The sequence below is a fragment of the Zophobas morio genome, unplaced genomic scaffold (assembly GCF_036711695.1).
Source record: "Zophobas morio isolate AGI-343-1 ecotype UQ-CSIRO unplaced genomic scaffold, CSIRO_AGI_Zmor_V1 ptg000038l, whole genome shotgun sequence".
In the NCBI taxonomy this organism is placed as follows: Eukaryota; Metazoa; Arthropoda; class Insecta; order Coleoptera; family Tenebrionidae; genus Zophobas; species Zophobas morio.
In genome coordinates, this window is record NW_026972143.1 from 744,799 (window position 1) to 768,392 (window position 23,594).

Sequence of the window (23,594 nt, forward strand, 5' to 3'; positions counted from 1 at the left end):
CGCCCCCTGCACCCACGCCGAGTTTACCGTGCCGTGGCAGCTCCCGAAGCAATTTGCAGCCGTCTTAAGCAAATATGGTTTAATTGGAGTAAAACGCCGTCCGAACCCAGCCCCGACACCGCCGACAGCGACGGAAGATGCGCGCTCCCGCGCGCAGGACGAAGACGCGCGACCGAGTGGCGTCGCAGCCGGCGCAGAAGGTCGGTCATTTTTAGTAGCGCTTTTGCAGGCGCTTGATGTGGACGTGCTATCGCAAAATTTTCACAATATTTACGACATTTACGTGAAGGCGGCCGCAATTCGTCGGAAATGTCGCAGAACTCGTCTGGCGGCAAACGACACTCCTCGAGGCAGCTGGTGAGTACGAAAAAGCGACTTTTCCGCACTACTTTCGTCGCCATAGTGCGTTTTACAAAACTCACGTAGAACTTAAATCGAAGTTGTCGGCCATGCCGTCGGAATCGCGGAAAAAGTGCCCGTCCACGGGATCGCAGCGGCCGCGAGAAAAACAAAAGAACGTCAGCTCGGACACGGCCACTTGACGTTGGTCAGCGCAATTAATCGAGCGCTTCCGGCGCGCCGCGGCCGTCGAGGAGGGTTGCGGGTCGGGACCTGGGGGCGCTTGGTTGCGGGCGAAGTCGGGGGGCGCTGGGCGAGCACGTGCGTTGCGACGTGGGCAGCGCTACCATTGTACCGTTGGGCCGGGCTCCGGACGGGGTTGCTGGGTCGGTCGGGTTGGCGAGATTCGCACCTCCGGTGTTCTTCTATTATTAGATGGGCGGGCGAGGGGGGAGGTGGTTGCGGGAGCAGGTTCGAGTTTGGGCATGGACGGGGTGGACGAGGTCTTGGATTAGATAGCGTCTTATTTGTAAATATTTGGAGTCTTATCGATGTAGATAAACAAAGGCTTTGGCTGACGCGGGGATCCGAGGTGTTTTATGGTGGATTGTTTCAAACTGTCGGTACTGTCGCAATTAGGTCTTGTTACGCCGTTGCGCTGCGCTGAAAATTCTCAAGGTCGACGATTTTTCAGTGTGGCAGCTTGTGCTAGTGTGAATGGGGGCAATGTTTACAGTGGGTACAATGAAACAACCACCTTTCAAAGCTTGTCGTAGTGTTTTTTTTTTATTAAAGTTGGTACCACTAGTACCAACTAGTGCGTTCATATTTATATTAATTTTATGTTTTGTTCCATATTTAACTTTTCGTGTTTATGCATATAGAATTATAGATATATATTTTTTTTGTTCTACTGCATTGACAAAGGTAACAAAGATCGTTGTTCGGTCATTGTCACCTAAATTTATAATTAGTTCCTGGCCATCATTAGGCCGAATTTCAGTTTCCCTTGTTTTTGCTTATCGATCACCTTTTGATCAATTTCTTTCAAAAATAAACACCAGGTATAAATTTTGGAGATCACGTCATCAAATAGTTGGTGGGGATAATTAGCCACATTTTGGTTAGTATTAACCATCTACATGATATTTCTACCATATGTGCAAAATTTGACAACAATCGGTCCAGCAGTTTCGGAGATTACAGACAGACGGAAACGGGAGACCACTTTTTTCGTACTGTAGAAGTCATGACACGTCGAGAAAATATGAAAGTGGCAATTCGGCCGATGGACTTACGCTCGGGAAGTAAAAATATATCATATTTTGTCCCCTTTGATTCCTTTAATTTCTTCTACAAACAGAATACCAGTGATCCTCAACATTATTTTAAATGTTTTCAAAAATAAAACAATAGGGCCTCGAAAGATTCTTTAAAATTCTTTCAAAAACAGGAACATCAAGGGCCCCCAAGATTCCTTTATAAAATTTTCAAAAACAACCACAGAAATCTCAAGATTCTTTACAATTTTTTCAAAAACAAAACACTAGGGGCCAGCGAGATTCTTTTAAAAATAAAAACACGTAACCTCACTATTCTTTCAAATTTTTTTCAAAATTAAAATAATAAGGGCTTGCAAGATTCTTTTAAACTTGTTTCAGAAACGACACTTGGGAACTCAACATTCTTTTAACTCTTTCAGAAATTAAATATCAAGAACTGCGAAGATTCTTTTAAACTCTTTCAATAAGAGACCAGCGTGATTCTTTCAAAAATAACACAATAAAACACAAGTCTTACGATTCTTTTAAAATTCTTGCAAAAATAGAACGCCAAAAGCTTTCAAGATTTTTAAATATAAAACACGCGTCTTCACGATTTTTTTAAAATTCTTTCAAGAACAACACCCCGAGCTCCTAGAATTCTTCAAAATTCTTCTTTGAAAAAAAAACACCAGAGGCCAACAAGATCCTTTCAAAAATAAAACTCCCACACGATTCTTTTAAAACTTCTTGAAAAACAGCACCAGGAGTTCCCAAGTTTCTTTGAAATGCTTTCAAAAACAATACACGAAAGACGAGCCATATTCTTTTAAAATTCTTGAATCCCAGGGTGTTCTGCTGCCATGAGTCCCTAGGATTCTTTCGGAATAAAACACCAGGGGTCAGCGACATTATTTCAAAAATAAAACATGGGTCTTTACGATTCTTTTAAAATTCTGTCAAAAACAATACATCAGGTATCAGCGAGATTCTTTCGAAAATAAAATGCCATCACGATTTTCTTAAAAAAATTTCGAAAACAGAACGACAAGGGTCCCCAAGATTTTTCAAATTCTTTCAAAAATAAAACACGGATTGTCACGTTTCTTTCAAAAATAGAACACCAGGTATATCCAAGATTCTTTCAAATTCTTTCCAAATACGTTCCCATGCGCTCCCAAGAATGTTTTAAAATTCTTTCAAAAACAGAACACCAGGGAATCCAATATTCTTTTAAACTCTTTCGAAAGTTAAACATCACGACCCCTAAGTTTATTTTTTATTCTCTCAAAAATAGAACACCAGGTACCACTAAGATTCTTTTAAATTTCTTCGAAATAAAACACCAATGGTCACCGAGATTCTCATAAAAGTAAAACACGGATTTTTTAAACAAAACACGAAAGAACGACGAGATTCTTTAAAAATAAAACGCCCTCACGATTTTTTTTTTATTTCGACGACACTAAGGGTCTCCAAGATTCTTTCAAATCTTTCCAAAATAAAACAGTGGCTCCCAGGATTCTTTTAAATTTTTTTCAAAAACAACACATTCTTTTAAACACTTTCAGAAATTAAATATTAATAGCCGCTGAGATTCTTTTAAATCTTTCAGTAACAATCACGAGCGAGATTCTTAAACACGCGTCTTCACGATTCTTTTAAAACTCTTTCAAAAACAACACCAGAAGTTCCTAGATTTCTTTAAAATTCTTTCAAAAACAATACATGAAAGACGAGCCATATTCTTTTAAAATTCTTGAATCCCAGGGACTTATGGTGTTCTGCTGCCATGAATCCCTAAGATTCTTTCGGAATAAAACACCAGGGGTCAGCGACATTCTTTCAAAAATAAAACATGGGTCTTTACGATTCTTTTAAAATTCTGTCAAAAACGATACATCAGGGATCAGCGAGATTCATTCGAAAATAAAATGCCATCACGATTTTCTTAAAAAAAATTCGAAAACAGAACGACAAGGGTCCCCAAGATTTTTCAAATTCTTTCAAAAATAAAACACTGATTCTCACGTTTCTTTCAAAAATAGAACACCAGGTATATCCAAGATTCTTTCAAATACTTTCCAAATGCGTTCCCATGCGCTCCCGAGAATGTTTTAAAATTCTTTCAAAAACAGAGCAACAGGGAATCCAACATTCTTTTAAACTCTTTCGAAAGTTAAACATCACGACCCCTAAGTTTATTTTTTATTCTCTCAAAAATAGAACACCAGGTACCCCTAAGATTCTTTTAAATTTCTTCGAAATAAAACACCAGGGGTCACCGAGATTCTTATAAAAAAAAACACGGATTTTTTAAACAAAACACGAAAGAACGACGAGATTCTTTAAAAATAAAACGCCCTCACGATTTTTTTTTTATTCCTACGACACTAAGGGTCTCCAAGATTCTTTCAAATCTTTCCAAAATAAAACAGTGGCTCCCAGGATTTTTTTAAATTTTTTTCAAAAACAACACCACATTCTTTTAAACACTTTCAGAAATTAAATATTAATAGCCGCTGAGATTCTTTTAAATCTTTCAGTAACAATCACGAGCGAGATTCTTAAACAGGCGTCTTCACAATTCTTTTAAAATTCTTTCAAAAACAACACCAGAAGTTCCTAGGTTTCTTTAAAATTCTTTCAAAAACAATACAGGAAAGACGAGCCATATTCTTTTAAAATTCTTGAATCCCAGGGACTCATGGTGTTCTGCTGCCATGAGTCCCTAGGATTCTTTCGGAATAAAACACCAGGGGTCAGCGACATTCTTTCAAAAATAAAACATGGGTCTTTCCGATTCTTTTAAAATTCTGTCAAAAACGATACATCAGGGATCAGCGAGATTCTTTCGAAAATAAAATGCCATCACGAATCTCTTAAAAAATTTTTGAAAACAGAACGACAAGGGTCCCCAAGATTTTTCAAATTATTTCAAAAATAAAACACGGATTCTCACGTTTCTTTCAAAAATAGAACACCAGTTATATCCAAGATTCTTTCAAATTCTTTCAAAAACAGAACACCAGGGTCCAATATTCTTTTAAACTCTTTCGAAAGTTAAACATCACGACTCCTAAGTTTATTTTTTATTCTCTCAAAAATAGAACACCAGGTACCCCTAAGATTCTTTTAAATTCCTTCGAAATAAAACACTAGGGGTCACCGAGATTCTTATATAAAACACGGATTTTTTTAAACAAAACACGAAAGACTGACGAGACTATTTAAAAAATAAAACGCCCTCACGATTTTTTTTTTTTGATTCCAACGACACTAAGGGTCTCCAAGATTCTTTCAAGTCTTTCCAAAATAAAACAGTGGCTCCCAAGATTCTTTTAAATTTTTTTCAAAAACAACACCACAGTCTTTTAAACACTTTCAGAAATTAAATATTAAAAGCCGCTGATATTCTTTTAAATCTTTCAGTAACAATCACGAGCGAGATTCTTAAACACGCGTCTTCACGATTCTTTTAAAATTCTTTCAAAAACAACAACACAAGTTCCTAGGTTTCTTTAAAATTCTTTCAAAAACAATACACGAAAGACGAGCCATATTCTTTTAAAATTCTTGAATCCCAGGGACTCATGGTGTTCTGTTGTCATGAGTCCCTAGGATTCTTTCGGAATAAAACACCAGGGGTCAGCGACATTCTTTCAAAAATAAAACATGGGTCTTCACGATTCTTTTAAAATTCGGTCAAAAACAATACATCAGGGATCACCAGGTATATCCAACATTCTTTCAAATTCTTTCCAAATACGTTTCCATGCGCTCTCAAGAATGTTTTAAAATTCTTTCAAAAACAGAACACCAGAGAATCCAACATTCTTTTAAACTCTTTCGAAAGTTAAGCATCACGACCCCTAAGTTTATTTTTTATTCTCTCAAAAATAGAACACCAGGTACCCCTAAGATTCTTTTAAATTTCTTCGAAATAAAACACCAGGGGTCACCGAGATTCTTATAAAAATAAAACACGGATTTTTAAACAAAACACGAAACAACGACGAGATTCTTTAAAAATAAAACGCCCTCACGATTTTTTTTATTCCAACGACACTAAGGGTCTCCAAGATTCTTTCAAATCTTTCCAAAATAAAATAGTGGCTCCCAGGATTTTTTAAAATTTTTTTCAAAAACAACACCACATTCTTTTAAACACTTTCAGAAATTAAATATTAATAGCCGCTGAGATTCTTTTAAATCTTTCAGTAACAATCACGAGCGAGATTCTTAAACACGCGTCTTCACGATTCTTTTAAAATTCTTTCAAAAACAACACCAGAAGTTCCTAGGTTTCTTTAAAATTCTTTCAAAAACAATACACGAAAGACGAGCCATATTCTTTTAAAATTCTTGAATCCCAGGGACTCATGGTGTTCTGCTGCCCTGAATCCCTAGGATTCTTTCGGAATAAAACACCAGGGGTCAGCAACATTCTTTCAAAAATAAAACATTGGTCTTTACGATTCTTTTAAAATTCTGTCAAAAACGATACATCAGGGATCAGCGAGATTCTTTCGAAAATAAAATGCCATCACGAATCTCTTAAAAAATTTTCGAAAACAGAACGACAAGGGTCTCCAAGATTTTTCAAATTCTCTCAAAAATAAAACACGGATTCTCACGTTTCTTTCAAAAATAGAACACCAGGTATATCCAAGATTCTTTCAAATTCTTTCCAAATACGTTCCCATGCGCTCCCAAGAATGTTTTAAAGTTCTTTCAAAAACAGAACACCAGGGAATCCAACATTCTTTTAAACTCTTTCGAAGGTTAAACATCACGACCCCTAAGTTTATTTTTTATTCTCTCAAAAATAGAACACCGGGTACCACTAAGATTCTTTTAAATTTATTCGAAATAAAACACCTGGGGTCACCGAGATTCTTATAAAAGTAAAACACGGATTTTTTAAACAAAACACGAAAGAACGACGAGATTCTTTAAAAATAAAACGCCCTCACGATTGTTTTTTTTATTCCAACGACACTAAGGGTCTCCAAGATTCTTTCAAATCTTTCCAAAATAAAACAGTGGCTCCCAGGATTCTTTTAAATTTTGTTCAAAAACAACACATTCCTTTAAACACTTTCAGAAATTAAATATTAATAGCCGCTGAGATTCTTTTAAATCTTTCAGTAACAATCACGAGCGAGATTCTTAAACACGCGTCTTCACGATTCTTTTAAAATTCTTTCAAAAACAACACCAAAAGTTCCTAGGTTTCTTTAATATTCTTTCAAAAACAATACACGAAAGACGAGCCATATTCTTTTAAAATTCTTGAATCCCAGGGACTCATGGTGTTCTGTTGCCATGAGTCCCTAGGATTCTTTCGGAATAAAACACCAGGGGTCAACGACATTCTTTCAAAAATAAAACATGGGTCTTCACGATTCTTTTAAAATTCTTTCGAAAACAATACATCAAGGATCAGCGAGATTCTTTCGAAAATAAAATGCCATCACGATTCTCTTAAAAAATTTTCGAAAACAGAACGACAAGGGTCCCCAAGATTTTTCAAATTCTTTCAAAAATAAAACACGGATTCTCACGTTTCTTTCAAAAATAGAACACCAGGTATATCCAAGATTCTTTCAAATTCTTTCCAAATACGTTCCCATGCGCTCCCAAGAATGTTTTAAAATTCTTTCAAAAACAACACCAGGGAATCCAATATTCTTTTAAACACTTTCGAAAATTAAACATCACGACCCCTAAGTTTATTTTTTATTCTCTCAAAAATAGAACACCAGGTACCACTAAGATTCTTTTAAATTTCTTCGAAATAAAACACCAGAGGTCACCGAGATTTTTATAAAAGTAAAACACGGATTTTTTAAACGAAACACGAAAGAACAACGAGATTCTTTAAAAATAAAACGCCCTCACGATTTTTTTTTTATTCCAACGACACTAAGGGTCTCCAAGATTCTTTCAAATCTTTCCAAAATAAAACAGTGGCTCCCAGGATTCTTTTAAATTTTTTTCAAAAACAACACCACATTCTTTTAAACACTTTCAGAAATTAAATATTAATAGCCGCGGAGATTCTTTTCAATCTTTCAGTAACAATCACCAGCGAGATTCTTAAACACGCGTCTTCATGATTCTTTTAAAATTCTTTCAAAACCAACAACAATAAACACTAGGGGCCAGCGAGATCATTTCAAAAATAGAACCCCCACACGATTGTTTTAAAATTCTTTCAAAAACAGTACACGGGGGACTATCCATATTCTTTAAAAAATTAAATTACAAAGGCCCCCAAGATTAAAATTCGTGAATTCTAGAGACTCAACGGATAATCTTTGGAACTACGATTATATTACAAATATCCTGAAGATGGTAAAACAGTACCAAAATTTGGCTAATCTTCCCCACCAAGAATTTGTTGACGTCCCTTCAAAATTTATTTAGTCAACACCATTTAAATTTTAGAAAATAATAAACTTATATACTTGTGGTTTATGAATATGCCTAGATTGTGTACTCTAGGCATCCAAATTGCCGAAAAGAAAATCCAATACTAGTTTAAGAGTTAAATTTAATAAAAATAAAATAAGAATTATAATAACAGTAGTATTCAGAACGTTTTGCTCCATTGTAGTTTAATTAATAATAATTTTGGTCGCCTCCTCTTGTCGAAGACAAAAGCTCATAACACAGTGGTAAAGAGCGGCACCTTCTTTTCATATTTCAAAGCCGCCCTTGATACTTCCACGTTGTATATATTCCTGAAATAGTTAGAATTGTTTTCAGTTTACGATTATTTTTTATTTCCGTATATTTAGATACAAACTTGCTGCAACAATTTTGAACAAACTTTTTCGATGTAAACAATTAAAGAACGTGGCATTGAAAACTTCGTGATGCTGAAGTCGGTCGGGCGAATGAACATTAAATCCGGCTCTGGGAAAGCAACAAACAGACTTGTTTTGATTGATAGTTTCACATGGGTGGAAATTAGGGGTGTATAAACTTTTTATAAACAGCAAAAATGTTGACAAAAGTAATCTAAAATTTTACTTTTATAGCAGCAAGCTTTCGTATTATCTCGGAAAAATCGATCTGACCGGAAGTTCCCTATTCAATAGAAAAAATTCAAAATTAGGTCGTCGCTCCTAATCCGTATCGATCTGAGGTCGTTGTTTATTAATTTCAATTAATTTCAAACTTTTGTGATTTGGAAAAGTTTTTAAAAGGGTCAACAACTTGTCAGATTTTTTTGGATCAAAAAAGCGTGATCGACCAAAACAAAAAAAAAACATTTATTTGAACTGTTTTAGTAGCTATCGAAATTTCGTGTAATGGAAATAAACAAAATTTACATACAACAAAAGCATGCTGATTACTTCTTCAGTGTGTAAATCGAAAAAAAAAAGTTTCAAACAGGAGCAAACACGAGTGGCCGACGAAATTTGGTATGTACACAAAGAACGTGTTAAGTATTAAATTTGCTGACAGGGAATTTAGAAGCAATATTTTGAATAACGCAGTGTTAATTTAATTAATTTATCACTATCTCAAACTAAAAATCCTGGCAGATTACCGCCCAACACAAACTAGGTAAACTTCGTTCTAACTTACGATCCCTCGTAAGAAACTAAGTGCACCTCCTTGTAAATATTTCGCGTTCATAAAACTTCGTTCCTGCAACAACGCGATTTATTTTTCTCTTCCTCACAAGAAGTCGTAAACACAATAACAAAGATTTCATTAAAAATAATTTACATGTTCAAGGAAAAAGCAAAGTTGTTCACAACATCGTGTTTACCAGGCCATCAGCGAAATCTTTGAAAAGTACAACCCAAAAGAAAAATTCGTCGACTCTGATTCAAATAAAAAAGATAAAAGGAATTTCAAGTTATATTTTCCCCGGCTCGAGAAGTCGAACGTCGGTGATAATAACGTTATTACCTGAGTATTTACTTCCCGGAATTGTTGGTAATTAAGATAATGGTTAATTACTTAACTTTCGAATCCATTGAACGACACTGTAACGACACATCTTACCACAGATTATCATGGTCTCGAAGAAGGCAATCCGTTATACGTTTTCTGTGCGAGTGAGTTAATACCCTCTCAGAAATCCTCGGATGTCTTTGGATTTGATTGTGTCCGTATTTCCTTACTTGGATTTTGTTTGGGCAATTTAAATTATTACGCCTCTGCGTCGTAATATTCTCCTACATGGGTTTTCACCTGTATCTGCTAACATTTAGTCGAAGGTAAGTAATAGAAAGGTGCCTCTAACCCACTCTTTTTATGCTAATGCTACCACGGCAGTTCTCCTATTTTCGCCTTCTCCACTTTTCGCACTATTGTCTACTCGGGCATGGAATTCTTCCCTTTTATTCCCTAAACTAAACGCGCCTAGTCGTTGCGAGTGAATTACGAACATGCTTTACAGAATTAACAAGTTTTTACCTTTCGAACTAAAAAAAAAGGCTGCGAGGCGTCGGTCTGTCGTTTCCGTCAGTCTGTCCGATGATAATAATATTAATACCTTAAAAAAAATAGTAAGTTTTGTCTGAAATGTTGGCGAGTTTCTATTAAATTCTAACGAAATGTCAAATGTTTCTAACTCTTTTTTGCCAACTAAAATTTCGAACTGGTTAAAATTCGAGCTCTTTACCATTAAAAATAAATTTCTTCTAGAATCTTCCTGAATTCACATTCATTAATTTCTTCTTGTAATGTCAGTCCTGTACTGACTTAAACTCTTTCCTCAACTAAAATCCCGAACTGATATTAAAATTCTTCTAGCTCTTTTGCTTTCAACACAAATTTCTTCTAGAACTCACAAAATTAATTTTTCCTGAATCGACATCGAAATTCGTCTATATTTTGCCGTTTCGCTATAGAATTCTTCTAGTTCTTCTTTCAAAATAAATTTCTTCTGGAATATGCCCCAACTGTCATTAATTAATTTCTGTGGAGTTGAAATTCCCCTGTTCTTCCTTTATTCAAGATAGAGTTCTTCTAGAATCTTTTCGATTTTATGATAATTAACTTTTTTTATGACATATTCGTGCACCGAACTCGACACTTTCTAACTCTTCCCGTTCCCAAATAGAATTCGTCAAAATTGTCTCGAACTCTTTCTCAACTAAAATCCCGAACTGATAGTAAAATTCTTGTAGCTCTTTGGTTTTCATCGTAAATTTCTTCTAGATCTCACAAAATTAATTTCTCCTGTTAATGTCATCCTTAATCGACATCGAAATTCGTCTATATCTTGTCGTTTCGATATACAATTCTTCTAGTTTTTCTTTCAAAATAAACTTCTTCTAAAATATTCCCGAACTCTCATTAATTCCTTCCTCTGAAGTCCAAATTCGCCTGTTCTTCTTTTCTTCAAGATAGAGTTCTTCTATAATATTTTCGATTTCAGGATAATTAACTTTATTTTTGACAAATTCGTGCACTGAAATCGAAATTTTCAAACTTTTCCCGTCTCAAATTAAATTCATCCAATTTTTTTTTTGAGAATTTTCTTGAACTGTTTCTTCATCTAAAATCCCGAACTGATATTAAAATTCTTCTAGCTCTTTTGCTTTCAACATAAATTTCTTCTAGAACTCACAAAATTAATTTCTCTTGAATCGACATCGAAATTCGTCTATATTTTGCCGTTTCGCTATAGAATTCTTCTAGTTCTTCTTTCAAAATAAATTTCTTCTGGAATATGCCCCAACTGTCATTAATTAATTTCTGTGGAGTTGAAATTTCCCTGTTCTTCCTTTATTCAAGATAGAGTTCTTCTAGAATCTTTTCGTTTTTATGATAATTAACTTTTTTTATGACATATTCGTGCACCGAAATCGAAACTTTCTAACTCTTCCCGTTCCAAATAGAATTCGTCAAAATTGTCTCGAACTCTTTTTCAACTAAAATTCCGAACTGATAGTAAAATTCTTCTAGCTCTTTGATTTTCATCATAAATTTCTTCTAGATCTCACAAAATTAATTTCTCCTGTTAATGTCATCCTTAATCAACATTGAAATTCGTCTATATCTTGTCGTTTCAATATACAATTCTTCTAGTTTTTCTTTCAAAATAAACTTCTTCTAAAATATCCCCGAACTCTCATTAATTCCTTCCTCTGAAGTTCAAATTCGCCTGTTCTTCTTTTCTTCAAGACAGAGTTCTTCTAGAATCTTTTCGATTTCACCATAATTAACTTTATTTTTGACAAATTCGTGCACTGAAATCGAAATTTTCAAACTTTTCCCGTCCCAAATTAAATTCATCCAATTTTTTTTGAGAATTTTCTTGAACTTGTTCTTCATCTAAAATCCCGAACTGATATTAAAATTATTCTAGCTCTTTTGCTTTCAACATAAATTTCTTCTAGAAATCACAAAATTAATTTCTCCTGAATCGACATCGAAATTCGTCTATATTTTGCCGTTTCGCTATAGATTTCTTCTAGTTCTTCTTTGAAAATAAATTTCTTCTGGAATATGCCCCAACTGTCATTAATTAATTTCTGTGGAGTTGAAACTCCCCTGTTTTTCCTTTATTCAAGATAGAGTTCTTCTAGTATCTTTTCGTTTTTATGATAATTAACTTTTTTTATGACATATTCTTGCACCGAAATCGAAACTTTCTAACTCTTTCCGTTCCGAAATAGAATTCGTCAAAATTGTCTTGAACTCATTCACAACTAAAATCCCGAACTGATAGTAAAATTCTTCTAGCTCTTTGGTTTTCATCATAAACTTCTTCTAGAACTCAAAAAAATAATTTCTCCTGTAAATGTCATCCTTAATCGACATCGAAATTCGTCTATATCTAGTCGTTTCGATGTAGAATTCTTCTAGTTCTTCTTTCAAAATAAATTTCTTCTAAAATATGCCCGAACTCTCATTAATTCATTCCTCTGAAGTCCAAATTCGCCTGTTCTTCTTTTCTTCAAGATAGAGTTCTTCTATAATATTTCCGATTTCACGATAATTAACTTTATTTTTGACAAATTCGTGCACTGAAATCGAAATTTTCAAACTTTTCCCGTCCCAAATTAAATTCATCCAAATTTTTTTTGAGAATTTCCTTGAACTGTTTCTTCATCTAAAATCCCGAACTGATATTAAAATTCTTCTAACTCTTTTACTTTCAACATAAATTTCTTCTAGAACTCACAAAGTTCATTTCTCCTGAATCGACATCGAAATTCGTCTATATTTTGCCGTTTCGCTATAGAAATCATTAATTAATTTCTGTGGAGTTGAAATTCTCCTGTTCTTCATTTATTCAAGATAGAATTCTTCTAGAATCTTTTCGTTTTTATGATAATTAACTTTTTTTATGACATATTCGTACACCGAAGTCGAAACTTTCTAACTCTTCCCGTTCCCAAATAGAATTCGTCAAAATTGTCTTAAACGCTTTCTCAACTAAAATCCCGAACTGATAGTAAAATTCTTCTAGAACTCACAAAATTAATTTCTCTTGTTAATGTCATCCTTAATCGACATCGAAATTCGTCTATATCTTGCCGTTTCGATGTAGAATTCTTCTAGTTCTTCTTTCAAAATAAATTTCTTTTAAAATATGCCCGAACTTTCATTAATTCATTCCTCTGAAGTCCAAATTCGCCTGTTCTTCTTTTCTTCAAGATAGAGTTCTTCTAGAATATTTTCGATTTCACGATAATTAACTTTATTTTTGACAAATTCGTGCACTGAAATCGAAATTTTCAAACTTTTCCGGTCCCAAATTAAATTCATCCAAATTTTTTTGAAGAATTTTCTTGAACTGTTTCTTCATCTAAAATCCCGAACTGATATTAAGTTCTTCTAGCTCTTTTGCTTTCAACATAAATTTCTTCTAGAACTCGCAAAACAATTTGTCCTGAATCGACATCGAAATTCGCCTATATCTTGTCGTTTCGTTATAGAATTCTTCTAGTTCTTCTTTCAAAATAAATTTCTTCTGGAATATGCCCCAACTGTCATTAATTAATTCCTCTGAGGTCCAAATTCGCCTGTTCTTCTTTTATTCAAGATAGAGTTCTTCTAGAATCTTTTCGATTTCACGATAATTAACTTTCTTTTCGATATGTTCGTCACTGAAATCGAAATTTTCAAACTTTTCCCGTCCCAAATCAACTTCATCCAAATTTTTTTGAGAATTTTTTTGAGCTCTTTCGTCAACTAAAATCCAGAACTGATATTAAAATTCTTCTAGCTCTTTTGCTTTCAACATAAATTTCTTCTAGAACTCACAAAATTAATTTGTCCTGAATCGACATCGAAATTCGTCTATATTTTGCCGTTTCGCTATAGAATTCTTCTAGTTCTTCTTTCAAAATATATTTCTTCTGGAATATGCCCCAACTGTCATTAATTAATTTCTGTGGAGTTGAAATTCACCTGTTCTTCCTTTATGCAAGATAGAGTTCTTCTAGAATCTTTTCGTTTTTTTGAAAATTAACTTTTTTTATGACATATTCGTGCATCGAAATCGAAACTTTCTAACTCTTCCCGTTCCCAAATAGAATTCGTCAAAATTGTCTTAAACGGTTTCTCAACTAAAATCCCGAACTGGTAGTAAAATTCTTCTAGCTCTTTGATTTTCATCATAAATTTCTTCTAGATCTCACAAAATTAATTTCTCCTGTTAATGTCATCTTTAATCGACATCGAAATTCGTCTATATCTAGTCGTTTCGATGTAGAATTCTTCTAAATAGTTCTTCTTTCAAAATATTTTTTTTTTAAATATGCCCGAACCTTCATTAATTCATTCCTCTGAAGTCCAAATTCGCCTGTTCTTCTTTTATTCAACATAGAGTTCTTCTAGAATCTTTTCGATTTCACGATAATTAACTTTATTTTTGACAAATTCGTGCACTGAAATCGAAATTTTCAAACTTTTCCCGTCCCAAATTAAATTCATCCAATTTTCTTTTGAGAATTTTCTTCAACTGTTTCTTCATCTAAAATCCCGAACTGATATTAAAATTCTTCTAGCTCTTTTGCTTTCAACATAAATTTCTTCTAAAACTCACAAAGTTAATTTCTCCTGAATCGACATCGAAATTCGTCTATATTTTGCCGTTTCGCTATAGAAATCATTAATTAATTTCTGTGGAGTTGAAATTCTCCTGTTCTTCCTTTATTCAAGATAGAATTCTTCTAGAATCTTTTCGTTTTTATGATAATTAACTTTTTTTATGACATATTCGTGCACCGAAATCGAAACTTTCTAACTCTTCCCGTTACCAAATAGAATTCGTCAAAATTGTCTTGAACACTTTCTCAACTAAAATCCCGAACTGATAGTAAAATTCTCCTAGCTCTTTGGGTTTCATCATAAATTTCTTCTAGAACTCACAAAACTAATTTCTCCTGTTAATGTCATCCTTAATCGACATCGAAATTCGTCTATATCTTACCGTTTCGATGTAGAATTCTTCTAGTTCTTCTTTCAAAATATATTTTTTTTTTAAATATGCCCGAACTTTCATTAATTCATTCCTCTGAAGTCCAAATTCGCCTGTTCTTCTTTTATTCAACATAGAGTTCTTCTAGAATCGTTTCGATTTCACGATAATTAACTTTATTTTTGACAAATTCGTGCACTGAAATCGAAATTTTCAAACTTTTCCCGTCCCAAATTAAATTCATCTAAATTTTTTTTGAGAATTTTCTTGAACTGTTTCTTCATCTAAAATCCCGAAGTGATATTAAAATTCTTCTAGCTGTTTTGTTTTCAACATAAATTTCTTCTAGAACTCACAAAATTAATTTCTCCTGAATCGGCATCGAAATTCGTCTATATTTTGCCGTTTCGCTATAGAATTCTTCTAGTTCTTCTTTCAAAATAAATTTCTTTTGGAATATGTCCCATGTCATTAATTAATTTTTGTGGAGTTGAAATTCTCATGTTATTCCTTTATTCAAGATAGAGTTCTTCTAGAATCTTTTCGAAGTCCCGAATTGAGAATAAAATTCTTCTAGCTTTTTTACTTTCAAGATAAATTTCTTGTAGAATCTTCTCGAACTCAAATTTAGTAATTAATTCTGCTCTTCCTTTTTTCAAATAGAGAGTTGTCTAGAATTGTTTGGTTTCATGATCATTAGCTTTCAAAATTTTGTAGCTCTTTCCGTTTTCAGGTATACTTTCTTTCAGAACTCTTATTTTAACTACAAAATCCTGAGTTGAAGTTAAAATTCTTCTAGCTCTTCTTCCAAAATTTATTATACAGTTTAAAATAGCCTATTATACGTAATGACTAGAATATAACGGTGGTAGGCATTGGGTGGTTCGTAATCAAATATTATCGGACATCTACTCTTTGTTCTAGGAACACAATTTCTAATTTAATTCTGAAAACTGCCGTTTGCAGTCTTTAAGTTACCTGCATGAGTATATGTTTTACATAATCAATAACATCATTAAATTATAATGTAAAAAGAAGCGTACCTTGGTTTGGACCCTGAACAACGCCGTACTCCATAATAAATATCTAAACACAATGATCACTCAGAACGTCCCTTTTGTATTATACGACGTGATCATGAATAGCACAATACACACAAACAAAAAAAGTACTGATTAGCCACATAACTCCAAAACCGACAACTTCCTCCGGAAACACTCCAACTCGCTGCAACTTCGAGAGAATCATCCCGCATTAGGCGCATTAAAAATGACAGCACCTGCCATAAATAAAGGAAAACATCCCGCGAAAAATCGGCTTGCTCCTTTGGAAAATCGAAACGTGTCAATAATGCAGCCGGTCCGAAGTGACTGCAGCTTTAAAATTCACCAGCAAATTGCCTCGAGATGGTACTACTAAGCCCATCCAGTTCGGCCGAAATTTATCATTGGAAGGGGCTTGTTTGAAATGGATTTGTTTTGTTTGTTAATTAACTAATCGCGGCGAGTGGGGCGGCAGGGGGCGGCGGGCCCGGGAAAGATGGGATTCCTTGTTAGGACGGCGCGATAATAGAATGGCAATCGGTGCTTTTGTGAGGTGCGGAGGAGAAAAGAGCAATTTGTGCGAGTGTGGAGTTCGGTGTGTGAAATATTTTTCCACTCGCTAACGTAAGATTTGTTGAATACAAGAAGTTTCTTTGAAGTTTGAGCAGCAATCATTAAACAAAAAGAAACTTGATTGTGGGAAAACGGGCCGCGGTTCGCTTCCTCTTCGAACGATTGATGACGTCACGGCAAAATCGTGCTGAGTATCTTAGTAATAATAATACTAATAAGAATTTGTGCGAATGGAATTTCGTTATGACTTTAAAAATTGATTACGGTTTTAAGTAAATTTTTCGTGTTATGGATTAAAAGAGCGTCAATCTTCAATCAAGCGCTTTCCCATAGCAACGATCCCTCCTCGATCTAAACACTGACCTAATTTTTCCTCCAATCTTTGAACTTTTCCGCCTTACAGCGAAAACTCTCAACTTCCACACAGCGACATAATTAAAAAAAAAAAAAACGAAAACTCGTTACACCTCCAGAGATCTCCAACGCCGCCCCCAGCGCGCAGGCGCCACCGTTTTCAGGCGTCCAACTTTCCTCTTCCTTTCAGTATCGCAAAATGGCGCACCGGGGTAAAAAGCTTCACCGCGAAAACGATCGACAAAATTACATATCTCGCATGGTACGTTTGAAAGTCCGTTTCCGCCCCTTTTCCCAGCCGCCGCCACGTCCCCGTGCCGTGGACGTCCACAACCCATTTCCTCTAATCTATTGATTTTCTCGCTTATATGCAGTATATTGATTTGCGGGTTTTATAGAGGTTTTTCCGGAGAAAATTGTAATGCCGGAAAAATCGCCGACAATGCGACTCGAGTCGACGGAATGCGGCAAACGCGTAAACCGAGTGGGCGCGCTACAGGTGTTCTTTTTTTTTCTTCTTCGTTGTGTGTGCTTCCTTCGGCTATTTTTGTGTTTGTTTCAGAGGGAGCGCAAGCAGAAGAAGCTCTACTCCGAGGACTGGGCGCTGGGGGATGACGAGATCGAGGGCCGGCGCTCGTTCAACCTCCAGGAAAAGCTGGAGAACCCGCTTTTCGCCACGCACAACATCGTCAAGGAAATGCACGGCAACGAGTTGAATGTTGCGTATTTCCAGAAGTACGGCTTCAATACGCCGCTTCTGTTCAAAGAGAAAACGGGATTGGGTGAGTGGGATGATTGATGGTTGCGGAGTGAGTTAATGAGGAGATTGTTGTGTTATGGAGATTTCGGGCTTTGGCGACGCGTTTTCGCCAAAATTTAAATTAAACAAGCGTTTTTGTGTTTCGGAAGATAAGGAGCGGAGGAGTGAGAGTCGAATGTGACCGTTTTACAGGAGAAACAAATATTTTACGGTACGGAGATGATGCGGTTTACTGGGGCACTTTGGAGCTTTTACGGTAATTGATTAATGGTGGGTCTGGGTAAATGGTGGGGATAATGGGAAGGTTGTTGCTTATTATGACGATTCGAAGCTTGTTATCTTTTGTTTTGTTCGGTTTTTTTTTTTTTTTTGTTCATGCCGTGCAAAAAGCTGATGACGTCACCTCATAAATTAATTGATATTATGACCAACGTTACGTTCTAACCAATTTTGTGTACTTACTCCAAAGTTTCTCCGTCTTGCCGTTTCGTGAAAGAAGTTTTCTAGAATTGAAGTTCAACTTCGTTTGCTTCTTTTTTCAGGATAGAATTCTTCTCAAACTCACGTTAATTCACGCTCTGTAACATCTCCACCGATTTTCTAATTATTCTAGCTTTTCCCGTTTCCAAGTTTAATTCATGTAGATTTTCTTTTAGTATTTTATTCAACTCTTTCTTCAACTAAAATCTGGAGCTAAGGTTAAAATTCTTCTGGCTCTTCGTCTTTCAAAATAAGTTTCTATAAGAATCGTGCCGAAATCATATTAAATAATTTCTCTTTTTAAAGTTAGCCTCATAATCGAAATTTCGGCATAGAATTCTTTTTCTTCGATTTGAAACCTAAATTAAGTCCATATTTTTTCGAATTCGCGTTATTTAACCTCTTTTTGACATCTTCCTGCACCGAAAACTGATTTTTCTAGCTCTTCCCATTTCCGGATAGAATTCTTCTAGATTTTGTTTATACTTTTCGTGAACTTTTCTTCAACTAAAATCCCGAACTAATGTTAAAATTCCTCTAACTCTTCTTCTTTAGCTCTCGCCGACGTCGAAATTTTTCTATCTCAGCCCGTTTCAGTTAGAATTCTTCAAGAATTTACTTGAATTCTTTCTTCAACTTCAGACCCCAGCTAGTTAACTAAGATACAATTGTTCTAGAATCTTCTTAAAATAACTCTAATTAACATCTAGTTAACATCTCCCTGTACCGTAATCCAAATTCTCCGGTTCATCCCGTTTCCAGAGAATTCGTATAGATTTTCTTTTCGAATTTTCTTCAACTAGAATCCTGAACTGATGTTAAATTTCCACTAACTCTTCTTCTCCAGCCCACGGCGTCATCGAACTTTTCTTCTCGTTTCAGATTGAATTCTTCTCGAATTTACTTGAACTTTTTCTTCAACTTCAAACTCCAAATGAAGTCCAATTTCGTCGACTTCTTGTTTGTTTAAGGTACAATAATTATTCTAGAATCTTCTCAAATTCACGTTAATTAAGTCTAGTTAGCTTCTCCCTGCATTGTAATCAAAATTTTCTAGTTCGTCCCGTTTCTAGATAGAATTCGTCTAGCTTTTCTTTAGAATTTCCTTCCACTAAAATCCTAAACTGATGTTAAAATTCCTCTAATTCTTCTTCTCCAGCCCCATGGCCTCATCGAAGTTTTCTTTTCGTTTCAGATAGAATTCTTCTAGAATTTAATTGAGCTTTTTCTGCAACTTCAAACTCCAAATGAAGTCCAACTTCGCCGACTTCTTATTTGTTTAAGATACAATAATTATTCTAGAATCTTCTCAAATTCACGTTAATTAAATCTAGTTAGCTTCTCCTGTAATCAAAATTTTCTAGTTCGTCCCGTTTCTAGATAGAATTCGTCTAGCTTTCCTTTAGAATTTCCTTTAACTAAAATCCTAAACTGATGTTAAAATTCCTCTAACTTTTCTTCCCCAGTCCACCGCAACATCGAAATTCTGTTCTCGTTTCAAGTAGAATTCTTCTAGAATTTACTTGAACTTTTTCTTCAACTTCAAACTCCAAGTGAAGTCCAGTTTCGTCTAGTTTTTTTTATAATTAAGATACAATTGTTCTAGAATCTTCTTAAAATCACACTAATTAACGTCTAGTTAGCATCTCCCTATACTGTGATCGAAATTCTCAGGTTCATCCCGTTTCCAGATAGAATTCGTCTAGATTTTCTTTTAGAATTTACTTCAACTAGAATCTGATCTGATATTAAAATTCCTCTAATTTTTCTTCTCCAGCCCCATGGCCTCATCGAAGTTTTCTTCTCGTTTCAGATAGAATTCTTCTAGAATTTACTTGAACTTTTTCTGCAACTTCAACCTCCAAATGAAGTCCAATTTCGTCGATTTCTTATTTGTTTAAGATGCAATAATTATTCTAGAATCTTCTCAAATTCACGTTAATTAAATCTAGTTAGCTTCTCCCTGCATTATAATCAAAATTTTCTAGTTGGTCCCGTTTCTAGAGAGAATTCGTCTAGCTTTCCTTTAGAATTTCCTTCAACTAAAATCCTAAACTGACGTTAAAATTCCTCTAACTTTTCTTTCCCAGCCCACGGCAACATCGAAATTTTGTTCTCGTTTCAAGTAGAATTCTTCTAGAATTTACTTGAACTTTTTCTTCAGCTTCAAACTCCAAGTGAAGTCCAGTTTCGTCTAGTTTTTTTATTATTAAGATACAATTGTTCTAGAATCTCCTTAAAATCACACTAATTAACGTCTCGTTAGCATCTCCCTATACTGTGATCGAAATTCTCTGGTTCATCCCGTTTCCAGATAGAATTCGTCTAGATTTTCTTTTAGAATTTACTTCAACTAGAATCTGAACTGATTTAAAATTCCTCTAATTCTTCTCCAGCCCCATGGCCTCATCGAAGTTTTCTTCTCGTTTCAGATAGAATTCTTCTAGAATTTACTTGAGCTTGTTCTTCAACTTCAAGCTCCAAATGTAGTCCAATTTCGTCGACTTCTTGGTTTAAGATACAATAATTATTCTAGAATCTTCTCAAATTCACGTTAATTAAGTCTAGTTAGCTTCTCCCTGCTGCATTGTAATCAAAATTTTCTAGTGCGTCCCATTTCTAGATAGAATTCGTCTAGCTTTTTTTTAGAATTTCCTTCAACTAAAATCCTAAACTGTGATGTTAAAATTCCTCTAATTTTTCTTCCCCAGCCCACGGCAACATCGAAATTCTCTTCTCGTTTCAAGTAGAATTCTTCTAGAATTTACTTGAACTTTTTCTTCAACTTCAAACTTCAAGTGAAGTCCAGTTTCGTTTAGTTTTTTTTATAATTAAGATACAATTGTTCTAGAATCTTCTTAAAATCACACTAATTAAGGTCTAGTTAGCATCTCCCTATACTGTGATCGAAATTCTCTGGTTCATAACGTTTCCAGCTAGAATTCGTCTAGATTTTCTTTTAGAATTTACTTCAACTAGAATCTGAACTGATATTAAAATTCCTCTAACCTTTCTTCCCCAGCCCACGGCAACATCGAAATTCTGTTCTCGTTTCAAGTAGAATTCTTCTAGAATTTACTTGAACTTTTTCTTCAACTTCAAACTCCAAGTGAAGTCCAATTACGTCCAGTTTTTCGTTGTTGGAGATACAATTGTTTTAGAATATTCATAAAATCACGTTAATTAACGTCTAGGTCTCCCTGTACCGTAATCGAAATTCTCCGGTTCATCCCGTTTCCAGATAGAATTCCTCTAGATTTTCTTTTAAAATTTTCTTCAACTAAAATCCCAAACTGATTAAACTTCCTCAAACTCGTCTTCTCAAGCTCACGGAGACTTCGAATTCTCTTCTCGTTTCAGATAACATTCTTCCAGAATTTACATGATCTTCTTCTGCAACTTCAAGCTCCAAGTGAAGTCCAATTTGGTCTAGTTCTTCTTTGTTCAAGATAAATTGTTCTAGAATCTTCTCAAAATCACGTTAATTAAATCTAGTTAGCATCTCCCTGCACTAAAATTCGTCAAGATCTTCTATAAAAATGTTCTTGAAGTTTTTCTTCTGGAACTCAAATTAATTGATTTCTCTCTCTTTAATGTCAGCCTGTACCGACATCGAAATTCTTCTCTTCCGTTTCGAGATAGAATGTTTGTAAATTTTCTCGAACTCTTTCTTCATCAACTCCAAGTGAAGTCCAATTTCGCCTACTTTTTTCCAAGGTAGAATTCATGTAGAATATTTTTAAGTTTAGGCAAGTTAACGTCCTCTTGCACCGAAATCGTTCCGCATAGAGTTAATTCGCATAGAGTTAATTCATGTAGATTTTCTTCTTACAAATGAATATATCCCGAGAAAAAACAATTGACGTCATTTTTGAAAAACATTTAAACCAATTTTGCGGCCTTCAAAGCCTAGTATTTGGATGTAAATTACTCCACTGAAGTTTTTATCGTCTACAAAATCAAGTAAACTACAAAACTCTCCCAGGTTCGTCTTTGTTAGCACACCGCGTCAAAATGGCCCCGGGTTTCCCAGCCACCTTGATTTTTTTGCGAGCTTTCGCATTTTAAATTCATCGCTGTACCGAGATTGTTTATTATGTTTCGAATTGAAACTCCGTGTTGTACTTAGTGTGAAGCAAGAGTTTGGCGTTTTTTGAGGAAAATTAAAATTAAACAAGCCTGCGGGAGCGTTAAGGAGATAAGATGTGGTGAAAGGCAGTCGGTATTGCTTTTTATTCTTGTTGCGGAAATTCATTACTTTTGTGTGGGGGCGGTTGTTAAGTTTATTGGGATACTTAACACCTTAAGTACAATTTACATTACAAAATGGTGGATTACTTGTAAAGTTTTAATCCTTAATGGCTGCGTAAGGATAATAAGAAGGGAGAAAGCTTTGACGGAAACTCGAAGAAGGCAGTCGATACGTGACTAAAACCGTCACATCAGGATGGCATAATTAAAAAAACATTCATCAGTGTTTGAAATGCGACGTTAAGAATCGTAGTTTAACGGGTGAAAATAGCGGACCGGCTGTTATTTAAAAAGATGGATTTTGTATTCAAATGTTCGCCATAAATAACTTCCAGGGTGTTGTATGTAGTCCATTGCGTTTTCGTGATCTCGTTATTGTAACACCGAAAAGTGCATTGTGAGCGGAAGAAAAATGGGCGCTTGTTTGCGAGGGTTTGAATTTCAAATTTTCATAGGTCTGAGGGTAGTTTTATGGGGTTTTTTGTTTTTAAGAGGAAGTAAAGGGGCAAAAAATTATGATTTAGGGTTTCCGAACTTCGTTCGATCAATGAATAATTTTCGAGATGACGTCATCAGTGTTTTGGTGGGAACGCATTTTACGTTACGCATCATAAGCCATTCCACAAAATAACTCTTATTCACCATTACGACACGCCGCCGCAACCGGTGACTTAATAATTATTGCTTTCATTGAATGCTCCTCCATTATCAAGTTAAACAGATTATCTGCTTCCGTTTGACAGGTCTGCGCGTCCCGACGTCCAACTTCTCGATAAACGACGTCCGGATGTGCGTCGGCTCGCGCCGCGTCCTCGACGTGATGGACGTCAACACCCAGAAGAACAGCGAAATGACGATGAAAGAGTGGCAGAAGTACTACGAGGACCCCGATAAAGACAAGCTCTTGAACGTAATCTCGCTCGAATTCTCACACACCAAACTCGAGAACTACGTCCAGAGCCCTACGGTGGTGCGCCAGGTGGACTGGGTGGACTGCGTGTGGCCGCGCCACCTGAAAGAGAGCCAAACGGAGGCCACTAATCTCCTGGAGGACATGAAGTACCCCAAAGTCCAAAAGTACTGCCTCATGTCCGTCAAAGGTGCGAATTTTCGTGTCACCAAGAACA

The 23,594-nt window shown here is 35.3% G+C and overlaps 1 protein-coding gene across 2 annotated transcripts in view; it reads left to right on the forward strand.

Annotated features, from left to right (window-relative positions):
- LOC135140208 (jmjC domain-containing histone demethylation protein 1-like) overlaps positions 1-23,594 on the forward strand; it is a 35,047-nt gene that overhangs the window by 451 nt on the left and 11,002 nt on the right. The window contains exons 1-3 of one of the 2 annotated variants that reach the window (XM_064070654.1): positions 194-357; positions 17,539-17,758; positions 23,211-23,567. In XM_064070654.1, the coding sequence (XP_063926724.1) occupies positions 310-357; positions 17,539-17,758; positions 23,211-23,567 (625 nt within the window). In that variant the 5' untranslated portion in view covers positions 194-309. Of the gene's footprint in view, positions 1-193; positions 358-17,538; positions 17,759-23,210; positions 23,568-23,594 lie in introns of those variants that run through there. The other variant, XM_064070653.1, reaches the window with a different exon arrangement.